A 10,773-nucleotide genomic window follows, 5' to 3' on the forward strand; every position below is an offset into this window, starting at 1 on the left:
GTTTGAATAAAGTTTTTATTTTATTACCCCCAACAAGTAATTGTAACACTAACATTTTAGCATCAACACAACTAACAGGATCTATAGTTCTGTAAGGAGACTACGTATAGTCTCTTTCAATGAAAGGCTTCTGCTTGCCACTTTTCTTATTGTCATTTTATCAATTTAGTAGTAGTCGTTGTAGTAGTTCGAGTTCATGGTAATGTAATTGCTATTCAACTTAGAGCAGCTCCTCCACACGTGTTTGTTTTGAACAATAGAAAGAGGATGGATGGATGGATGGATGGATGGATGGATGGATGGATGGATGGATGGATGGATGGATGGATGGATGGATGGATGGATGGATGGATGGATGGATGGATGGATGGATGGATGGATGGATGGAAGTAAGGAAGGATAAGTACAAACTGTAGAGCCGTGGCTCTGCCATTGATTGCTTTTCCTTAATTTCTTGAGGAATGCGTCTACTGCACGTCATTTTCCGGGGAAATGAACGCGAGTCTATCTAATCAGAGTAATGTAGGTATTTTACAGCAATACACGATATAACTAATGTTTGTCATATTCAGTATCAATTTAGATTTGTTTTTGCAATTTAAATTCGCCATTCAAATATAATTTACCTCTAAAATGGACTATACAGCCTGTTGTTCACTGAATACGCGTATTACCAGTCAAACTTTAGGTTTGTTCGCGTTGCTTATGTTATGGTTTGCCTGTTATAGATAAACCATCTGATAGTCATATGCCGAGCCACGGTTGCCAGATAACAGAGAAAGATGCTTTTAAAGAATCGTTGTCAGCATTCACAAACTACCAAAAATAAGAATGTATTTTAAGATAATCAGATGCATGGAGTATATTTAATTCTTTTTAAATGCAGACCGTCACTTTTAACTGTAAACTGCCTTTCACGTTCACTCAGTTGGGGGATGTGGCAGTCGGATGTGGCAACTTAGACGCGGACCATTGTGGCAATGAGCCAGTGGCTAACAGTATCGGATTAGCTAAGGAACGAAGCTGTATTTTTTTTTTTACGTAACTTTTTTTGGTAAATAACTTGGGGAAGGGTATGTATCCAATGCAGAGGTTCTAAACGCCTGAAATGTTTCTTATTCGTTTGGTGATATGGTGAATGTATCCGATTATTCGGTTCTGCAGCAAGGAAAAAGCTGCGATAAGACTTGTAGCCTAGGTTACCTGTGTGTTTGCTGCTGCTTGGTCGATTTTGTCGTCTCATGGTGGGGCTGTAGTTTATTTTAGCTTGCGTCTGTTCGTCGATCCGGCAAGTTAAGGGATTGTTACTAACTTTAATATGATCCAATTGCATGCAGTGCTCGTAGAATCAACATTTACGGATCAATGACGCTAGCAAGTTGTTACCGTTTAATGATCTTATTTTATGAAGATGCCCGTAATTTATACCCCCCACCCCCCCTAACTATCAGTGCTTTGTTTAAATGCTGCTGTCACCAGATTTATCGCAGTCATTGCTTGCAACATTGCTGTGGTTTTGCAGCACTTTGGCTTTCCATTGCAATCGGTTGAAACTGAACCACAACCAAAATATACCCTTTTAATGACAATGTTTATTGCTGGCTACCATGTCATCACATATTGCAGCATTGGCCGTCATTAACATCTGTTGTTGTTTTTGCCAACAGGTTCTGATGTCGATGGTTGTGTTGGTAGGATTTCCCTGACACCTTGCTTGACAAACAGAAGGAACTGTGTATCATACTGAGTGTGTAATCCTCTGGTCCACATCATGTCCAAAAGCAAGAGTTCGGAGTCAGTGAAAGTAGTGGTCCGTTGTCGCCCCATGAATGAGAAAGAACTGGCAGCCACGTATGAGTGTGTGGTGTCTGTTGATGTCAAATTTGGTCAAATTATTGTCCGGAACCCCAGGGAAGCTTCTGCTGGTGAACTGCCCAAAGTTTTCACATTTGATTCAGTCTATGACTGCAATTCAAAGCAGCTAGATTTATATGATGAAACCTTTAGGCCCCTTGTGGATTCCGTTCTCCAAGGATTTAACGGAACCATCTTTGCTTATGGACAAACAGGCACAGGGAAAACGTACACCATGGAGGGTGTAAGAAATGACGCAGAAAGGAGAGGAGTTATCCCCAACTCATTTGACCACATCTTCACTCACATTTCAAGATCTCAGAATCAGCAGTACCTGGTGCGAGCATCATATCTGGAGATCTATCAAGAGGAAATCAGAGATTTACTCTCCAAGGACCAAGCTCGACGTTTGGAGTTGAGAGAGAGGCCGGACACTGGCATTTATGTTAAGGACCTGTCATCATTTGTCACAAAGAGTGTGCGGGAAATCGAAAATGTCATGAACGTGGGCAATCAGAATCGCTCAGTGGGCTCGACCAACATGAACGAACACAGCTCCCGTTCTCACGCCATCTTTGTCATCACTGTAGAATGCAGTGAACTGGGACCGGATGGGGAGAACCACATCCGAGTTGGCAAACTCAATCTGGTGGATCTAGCCGGTAGTGAAAGGCAGACCAAGACCGGGGCTCAGGGGGAGCGGCTGAAAGAAGCTACGAAAATCAACCTGTCACTTTCTGCTTTAGGGAATGTCATATCGGCTCTGGTGGACGGTCGGAGCAGCCACATCCCTTACAGAGATTCTAAACTCACCCGACTTTTGCAGGACTCTCTTGGAGGCAACGCTCGCACTGTCATGGTCGCCAACATTGGCCCGGCATCTTACAACGTGGAAGAGACTTTAACCACGCTACGCTACTCAAACAGGGCAAAGAACATCAAGAATAAGCCCCGTGTCAATGAGGACCCCAAAGATGCTTTGCTCAGAAAATTTCAAGAGGAGATTGCAAAACTGAAGGCGCAACTCGAGAGGCGTACAGGAAAGAAAAACAAGAGGAGGCATAAGAGGAGGGGCGATTGTAGCAGTGGCGATGGTCACGAACAAGCCAGCGAAGAGGAAGATGAAGTGGACAACAACAAAATTGATTATTGGCGGGAGCAGCAGGAGAAGCTGGAGAGGGAGAGGAAAGCCATCATGGAGGATCACAGTCTGGTGGCTGAAGAGAAAGCTCAACTCCTGAAGGAGAAGCAGAAGAAAATGGAAGACCTTAAGAAAGCGCAGGAAGCAGGAGACTTGTTGTCAGCCAAAGTTCGGGTAAGCGGACATGGACTCATTCAAACCATTCTCTGGTGTAATGAGGCGTTGCAGTTGATTTCATAATTTTTTTCCCCCTTTTTTACTTCTTCCAGGCCATGGAAAGTAAACTTTTAGTTGGAGGGAAGAACATTGTAGATCATACCAATGAGCAGCAGAAGATGCTGGAGCTGAAAAGACAGGAAATTGCTGAACAAGTAAGTACAATAAATTTGACTTTATCGGCTTCCATCAAGGATCATGTGAGGTCTCGATTGAAGCTTAAGCCACCTGTGTCCTGTTGCATGACGTCTGCATCTTCTTTTTCATGCTAAATTGAAAATGTGGAATCTGGAATACGCTTCTGTCTGGGTCGGTTAATTTTTTTCTGTTTCTAGAAACGGAAAGAGCGAGAGATGCAACAACAAATGGAGTGTCGAGACGAGGAAACTCTGGAGCTGAAGGAGACGTACAGTTCTTTGCAACAGGAAGTCGACATTAAAACCAAGAAACTGAAAAAGGTAGCCACTGCAGCGTTGATTCCAAGAATGATTCAGGTCAACCTTTCTTGGCTTCTTTGTTTTTCTCTCCAGTTGTTTGCCAAACTGCAGGCAGTGAAGGCAGAAATCCACGACATCCAGGAAGCACACATCAATGAGCGCCAGGAGCTCGAACAGACCCAGAATGAGCTCACCAGAGACCTTAAACTCAAGTATGATGTCTGCACTTGCCCATGCAACTTCTACTTTCTCATTGTCTTTGTCTAATTCTTCGCGTTGTAGGCAACTGATCATTGAGAATTTCATTCCATTCGAAGAGAAGAACAAAATAGTCAACAGGGCTTTCTTCGACGACGAGGATGAATACTGGAAGATGAGGCCCATCACACATATTGAGGAGTGAGTTATCGCATTAGACACCATGCACACATTAACAGCCTGTCCACTTGAATAAATTATAATTATGTAATTATGTACAAGGGAGTATTTGTTTAGTCTCATTGTATGTTTGTTTGTTTGTTTTCAGTGAACATCAGATGATGAGCAGGCCTCAGTCCGCTATTGGTTTCCGAAGGCCTCTCAGTAACCATGCTCGGATGGCCATGAAGGATAGCCCTGACGTGAGATATAAAGTAAGTTGTTCATTTAAATGAGAATATTAGCTTAAAAACGCGCGTATATTTGGGAACGAGCGTCGTTAGAATCCACAATACAGAAATGTAACCAAACAAAAAATTACTTTTGTACAGATTTCTCACATTGTGTCATAGTTGGCACAAAACATGTTCCCGGTTTGTTTTTGTCTCATCCGCCAGGCTGAGAACATCCTTCTGTTGGGCATGGAAATGCCATCGCGGACCACCAAAGATTATCAGCGGCCAGTTATCGCCCCAAAGGTAGCAGCGGCTCTGGAAGACGCGCTGAAGAATGAGGCCGATCTTCAGGTTGACGCCTCTGGATTTAATAGCAGCTTTGCACCTCCCGCCAGTGCCAGTGGAAGTCTCAGGAAACCAAAATCGGCGTAAGTTGCACAAACAAACAACACTTCATTCATTCAAATGTCTTCATGTTGAGATCTCATGGATCAAATTGGTTTCTTGTCATTCAGTCGACCAAGAACAGGCAAGCAATCAAACACTTGGACTTCTTCATTCAATGTTCACAATCCACCCTCTCCAATTTATCCACAATCCCGTGGGCTGGTGCCCAAGTGAAAGCTGCGGCCTGCTACAAACCTCTGCTGTGCAGCTCAAAGGTGAATGCTTTTTATCCTGCCCAAGGCAACACTATTGTGAAATCTGCAAAAGACACAAGAAAGTATAAACATTAATGCTGCTTTGTAGGGAAACAATGAATTGTAACCACTATTTGCTACTATCAGATGCTTTTTAATCTTTGAGTATATTTAAAGAACGTTCATCACAACACAAGGACTCGTGGCCACGGTGTGCAACAGTCTACTGAACTTGGCCAACTTTAAAGTTCTTAATGTAAAGAAACCAAATGCCAATTTGTCCTAAGAGTTCAAATATCCCTTGCTCGGCACATTCCACAGAATAATGAATCGAGGTGAGGCCAGTTGTGTTCCACACAGTTAGTCATGCGCTACGGGTGACGTCCAGCTGAAAGAGCCCACTTGGGTCAGCCATCCCGGTTGGCACGACGGTGGTCTCGATGCAAGTGATGAACGTCAAAGTGAAAGCAAAGAGAGGCGTACAATAGATATTGCAACTGTAAGCTTCCCAGCTCAATATTGTTCAAAATGACCAATATGTACCCCATGATGAAAAATGCACTTTTTACAGTGGACACACTAATTGGTCAGCAAGCTGTGATGCGTGTCAACATGGACTTTGCATTCAAATACTTTTTGTAGAATTTTCCGATACAACATTGACACTTGTCTCAACCACTGACAAGTGCCATTGTAAGGAGATAAATATTCAATTAACCTGTCTGAGGTTATAACGCTATAGCTGTTTGAAGCATGTTCATAAAATTATGTTTTTGCTAAATATAAATACTAGCATTCGTCATGTTACATATTTTAAAGCTAAAACAAACACTATTGAGCTAAGTTTGAATTATAATTCTGTTTATGATCGTCAGAAGCAAAACATTGTGGGGACTGCTGTTCCCTGTTTGCTAAGTTAAGCATTTCCCTCTTTCATATTCCTCCAGACATTCCAACAGGTTAAGAGTCGGAGGTGGAACTGTAATCGATTGTCGTCTAGTTGATGTATAAATGTGAAGAGGATGTAATCATTTTTCCAGGTTAGCTTGCTGCAAGTCTTCACTTGTCACTTTACTAATACTGTATACAAAAGTTACCTGATGACATCTTTTTGTATTGTTCACAATGTTGGCAATGAAAATGAGTCATAAAAATGAATAGTGAACACAATACTAATCACTGCTTTCAAGCAATGTTTTTATGATACTCGTATTGCGTAGAATTCTCACAGATGTCAGATTTAGTCCGTTTATAAAAAATGAGTATCAATTGAAAACTGGAATGAGTTTTGTCAGCTTTTGACTTCTTTGCAAGGTTGTCACGATACCAGAATTTCAGTAGTTGGTACCAATACCTGGTGATTTTCCACAATTCTCGATACTGATTCGGTACCACGGTAAAAAAAAAACAGCAGAATCCACTTACTTTTAAAATCACTCAACCCTCACCATGTGCCCAAATGTAATTTTACATATTTGAGCCTTTGCGCACTTTGTCTGTGTTTGACATTAAGTACGTTTGCTAACCGTATCGCGTCGTAATGATGGACATTTTTATTTGTTTAAGGAATTTATTTCCAGAACAGTTGTGGCTGACCCCAATAATGGAACTATTTACTTTAGTCGAATCCACTTTATTACAGCAGTCAATAATACAGCTCAAATTACAAAAAACAACAACCCATTTATTCACACCATTCCTGGTGCATTATACAAAAATGATCATATACATTCAGCAGCAAATCAAAACTGCACATCGATCAAACAAGATGGGACTGTTGAATAGAGTCTACACCAGGGATCACCAACATGTTGCCCACGAAAACCGGGCAGCCCCCAAGCACCAAGGTAGCCCAGGGGCCTCTTGTAAAAATGGCTCACCAGTGATGGGACATTATGACTTCCTAGGAATGCTGCAGAAATGATTCATAGAAATAGTGTGGCGAGTTGATATTCAAATCATCATTCATGATTATTATGACACAACATATTTAAGATCATTTGAGCACATTTGTCAATTCTAAAAATTTGTTTCAAAATGGCGGCCCATGAATTAGTAGCCAAGAAGTAGCTCTCAGTTGGTGACCCCTGGTCTACCATTAGCAAGGGCTAGATGATGTCAGGCATGCTGTCCTGCTGTCTGCAGGGCGGGTAGGTGGGGGGTTGTCTTCAAGTCTCTGCTGCCTGGTTGCTCACTTGTTTCTGTAGTACAAGAGGAACCTCTTCAAAGGCTCAGGCAGCGGAAGGCTGAGGATCCTCTCTCGCAACACGTTGACAGCAGGCTGAACTCGGAGAAGCTCTCCGGTCTCCCTTTCCTCTTCCTCCTGCTCCTCTTCAACCTCTTCCTCCACCATCTCCTCTTCTTCCATCAAGCTTCGAGCTGCCCTCCTGCACCGCCTAACCTCCCTCCGGCCCGCCTCCTCGTCCTCGGCTCTCCCTCCCTGGTTATTGTTACTGTCCAAAGACGCAGGGCTCATAGCGCTGCCGACCACCTGGCGGGTGGCCAGGACGAGGGCGTTGCAGCGACGCCGGTGCACGCGGCGGCGTTTGAAGCGAGGGCCGTATTTGTGAAGCCCGGCCACGGCCAGACCCCTGCCCACGCTAAACGAGGAGCCACGGGTGCGAGATTGGCATTCTCCTGCGTCACTGGTCGCTCGCAGCGTATGGCGGATGCAGAAACGAGCGAGCTCCTGTAAGGTTCGTACCTCGTACTTTGCTGCAAAATTGAAACAAGAGTAAAAGTAGACGGTCAAGTTAGGCCAACTCATTTTAGCCAATTGTATGACATGTTACTGAGCAAACCTTATAATTTTAGTTTTTTTCATTGTTAATTTAAAAAACAATCCTGTTTCCTGAACCTATAAGCACTTCAGTTGATTTAAATCCAATTATTTTGTTAGGCCCCCAAAATCTGGTGTTATTGCTGACATTAGTAGCTGTTTGTGAAGGAAATTATTTATAAAAGTGACGTGAAAAAACTAGTGAGGCCGGTTGAAATTGTACATTGCCACGTTCTATTGATAACCAGATCACGTGACTTACGCAGTGGGACAGTCTTGGGTTTGCCATTCACGTTGTGTTTGGGCTGAATGAGAGGAGCAAAGGACACAGAAATGATCTTTTTGGTCTCCCAGCTGTTTGGTCCTGTGCGGGTGATCTTGGTCAGCTGCAAAAAGAAGGAATTCATCATATGTGTGCGGTCCGATGTATATTCACACACATGACGGTGGTCGATGTTCATAAAGTCAACATCTATACACTAACCTTTTCCTCAAGCGGCATGACCAGGATGCCGCCAACCTTTATTAGGTTCTTCACATATTTCTCGTGATCCTTCTGCACCCCGGCCCCACAGTAAACTCTGTCGTACTGACGGCTCTCCGGAGAGATCTCCAGACAGTTGCCCACCACAAAAGATGGCTCGCAGAACTCAAATCTGTTTGGAGGCAAAGCAAGGGTAAATAGCAACCTTTCAGCCAAAGCTTCCTGCTATTCAGGTTCGCAATCATGCAGTGTTTAAAGTCTAGACAGTGTCATAAAACTATTCTGATACTCACTTGTCAAAACTGTCACTGGTTTTGATGAAGGAATCAAGCTTCTGGTAGGCATACTCGATGACGTCAGCATGCAATTCAATCCCATGATTCACTCCAAATGGTCCTGGGACAATTCACACACAATATGTACTGTATAAACTGTGCCAGTAATGACTTTTGTTTTTTAAAGAAGCAAAAATGGATACATTCTCTCATCCATGGCAAGACCGTTTGTATATCAAAAATATTGTGTAAAGGGAGTTGATTTTTCTACAAAAATGTTGCACATAGCTCAAATTGTTCATGAAACAAACGTTTAGAATTCCAGGCTCCAGGTTGTTGCTTCTTTCTAAAATGCTGCCTAATTCACACAACAATAACAGATGAAGCTTCATTCGGATGTGGCAAATATAGTCAATCACCTACCCAGTATGAGCCCCACCATAGTACTGAGATAGCCCGTCCCACTGCCAAGATTTAGGAAAGAGACACGAGGGTGGAGGTCCAAAGCCTCCATCACCTCAGAGTAGATACATGGAGCTGACAGGTGAATGTTCCCATGCCGCCAAGCCAAATCCTAAATTTCAAGAAACATTAAGCAAGTCAACTTTCTTGTAACTACAAATATGTCAATCTAGCAGGCCCTGGTCACAAAACGTAAACACTTAATTCAAATTTGTAACTTATATGGTATGATGATGTTCCGAATTGACTCTCCTTTACGCAATTTTTCTGCTGATTTCTCTTTAAGGGCCATTGATGTCAGACCACAGTACTTTTTCCCCTACTCTCATGTTTACTGCACTTGATTTTTGTTTGCTTGCTTTTGCAGAGTTTCAACTTTGCTCACCTTGTAGGCGTTCTCCCTGTACTCATCGAGGTAATAGTCGGCGCGGTCAACGGCACGAAAAGCCCGCTCCACCAAGTCCGAGCGGATGTAGTAGGCCTCTTTCAGATTGTCAATCAAGTCATCATTGTCCTCGCCGGCACTCACAGCTCCACCCATGATGCCTAAAGGTGACGAAACACATGCAGTGAGTCCAATGTAGGAATCTTGGAATTAGATTTGGAGGTTTTTACAGAGGTGCTTACAGAAAAGATAAACATCTTGCATAGGTTTTTAAAAGCATTTGCACTTGGACTTCACTTCTGATGGCAACTTATTTCATTTGCATGCAACATAACATGTTATGTTGCAGCTTCACCATGTTAGCTTTGAAATCTGGGCTCCATGAACTGACCCTCCCCCGCCATGTTCTTACCTAACATTCATTCTACACGTTTATTCGAGGTTTCGGGTCCTCTTGAGGTTGAAATTCTGCTTTTGGCAGCATAACGCAAGTGCGGGTAGGTGTGAATGAATGCCAGCCTTTGTGCTACCGAGCGGTGTTAAAAACAACAGCAGAGCTCCGGACCAAACAGGACCAAAAGATCACAGGGTGCACAGGCTGACCGCAAAGCCATAAAACACAAAAAGGAATTTGAATAGACCCGTTTGGTTGCGCATATGGATGCAGACACGAAGTGCGACACCGCCATCCGCGTGTATAAAATCGAGCGTCGATTATTTAAATGAAAAATCGGTGGAATGGAAAAGCGGGGCCACGGCGCGGCGCTGTGACCAAATCGTCTCGCGGTATCACATAAAGTCAGTAGGCTCGGGGATCTACTTCCATGCAAAGCTCTTCCATTAGAGCAGTAAATCGTCGATTCATTCAAGTAGCTTTCAGGTTGACTGCTAGAAAGACGTGTAAAAATCATAATGCATACGTTTACGCGAGCTTCCATTTTTGTCCTCAATTATGCACCACTTTAACAGCAAATTTGACGCGAACTTGTTGTTTACAATCAAGATCGCCATAAATGAATCATTCAGCATAACTGCGTTCATACGAGAGGGCCAAAACAAACCAACGTCGTCGTCTTCGCCAGTAGGGGGAGGGGAGAAACAATGGAGACGCAAAGAAAACATCCATTTAACTGCTTACAAACTATGTTAGGCCATACGGACCTTAATGGGCCGCTGATGGAGCTTTTCAGCTTGTGGTCTCTTCAATAGCCAGCCTCTTGTTCGCGGATCCAGTTAAAAACACACCAACTGCAGGATGTAAACATTGGGCCGGCTGACGCTTTGACGTCAGACGTAAATCAAGCGATGACGCGAATGTAGTCAGCAAGCACACGTTCACAGACTTTGCAGACAGCGCCAAGAAATTTAGCTTCAGCGGTCTTGCAAAGTCGCACACGTCATTTCTGTAGTCCCACTTGTTTTCTTCTTTTCATGGCTCGGTTTGCCACATCACACTGGCGAATGCATGCTCCGTGCCTCCTCTGCAAAATAGTGTTGGCTCGTGCG

General features: G+C 43.4%; 2 protein-coding genes across 5 annotated transcripts; one reads left to right on the top strand and one right to left on the bottom strand.

The window, feature by feature from the left end:
- Nucleotides 1–372: 372 nt before the first annotated feature.
- LOC148402271 (kinesin-like protein KIF3B) lies at nt 373–6,058 on the top strand. 3 transcript variants are annotated; one of them, XM_088368349.1, is made up of 10 exons: nt 785–1,073; nt 1,668–3,169; nt 3,265–3,366; nt 3,547–3,669; nt 3,742–3,860; nt 3,931–4,047; nt 4,175–4,280; nt 4,464–4,669; nt 4,757–4,903; nt 5,830–6,058. In XM_088368349.1, exons 2-9 carry the CDS (start codon nt 1,772–1,774, stop codon nt 4,860–4,862), a joined length of 2,277 nt encoding a protein of 758 aa, XP_088224475.1. In that variant the 5' UTR covers nt 785–1,073; nt 1,668–1,771; the 3' UTR covers nt 4,863–4,903; nt 5,830–6,058. The 3 variants fall into 3 exon arrangements, with proteins under 3 accessions (XP_088224474.1, XP_088224475.1, XP_088224472.1); XM_088368348.1 differs by lacking the exon at nt 785–1,073 and adding an exon at nt 373–522 and having other exon boundaries at nt 4,757–6,058; XM_088368346.1 differs by having other exon boundaries at nt 786–1,073; nt 4,757–6,058.
- A 487-nt stretch (nt 6,059–6,545) lies between these two features.
- LOC148402272 (protein-L-isoaspartate O-methyltransferase domain-containing protein 2-like) lies at nt 6,546–10,773 on the bottom strand. Of its 2 annotated transcripts, none has more exons than XM_088368351.1 (7): nt 10,429–10,773; nt 9,268–9,428; nt 8,844–8,994; nt 8,439–8,541; nt 8,146–8,317; nt 7,924–8,047; nt 6,546–7,597 (listed from the first exon to the last, which is right to left on the bottom strand). In XM_088368351.1, exons 2-7 carry the CDS (start codon nt 9,421–9,423, stop codon nt 7,074–7,076), a joined length of 1,230 nt encoding a protein of 409 aa, XP_088224477.1. In that variant the 5' UTR covers nt 9,424–9,428; nt 10,429–10,773; the 3' UTR covers nt 6,546–7,073. The 2 variants fall into 2 exon arrangements, with proteins under 2 accessions (XP_088224477.1, XP_088224476.1); XM_088368350.1 differs by lacking the exon at nt 10,429–10,773 and adding an exon at nt 9,680–9,988.

Source organism: Syngnathus floridae, chromosome 2 (genome assembly GCF_059516105.1).
Source record: "Syngnathus floridae isolate MCC-2025c chromosome 2, RoL_Sflo_1.0, whole genome shotgun sequence".
Classification (NCBI taxonomy): Eukaryota; Metazoa; Chordata; class Actinopteri; order Syngnathiformes; family Syngnathidae; genus Syngnathus; species Syngnathus floridae.

Excerpts from the sequence above, each read along its gene's own strand:
- LOC148402271 (XM_088368348.1), top strand. The coding sequence starts at position 1,772 with ATGTCCAAAAGCAAGAGTTCGGAGTCAGTGAAAGTAGTGGTCCGTTGT. Across the intron at positions 4,048-4,174 it reads CCCATCACACATATTGAGGA|TGAACATCAGATGATGAGCA; the intron begins GTGAGTTATCGC and ends GTTTGTTTTCAG. Across the intron at positions 4,281-4,463 it reads GCCCTGACGTGAGATATAAA|GCTGAGAACATCCTTCTGTT; the intron begins GTAAGTTGTTCA and ends CTCATCCGCCAG.
- LOC148402272 (XM_088368350.1), bottom strand. Across the intron at positions 8,542-8,843 it reads TATGGTGGGGCTCATACTGG|GACCATTTGGAGTGAATCAT; the intron begins GTAGGTGATTGA and ends GAATTGTCCCAG. Across the intron at positions 8,048-8,145 it reads TCATGCCGCTTGAGGAAAAG|CTGACCAAGATCACCCGCAC; the intron begins GTTAGTGTATAG and ends TTCTTTTTGCAG.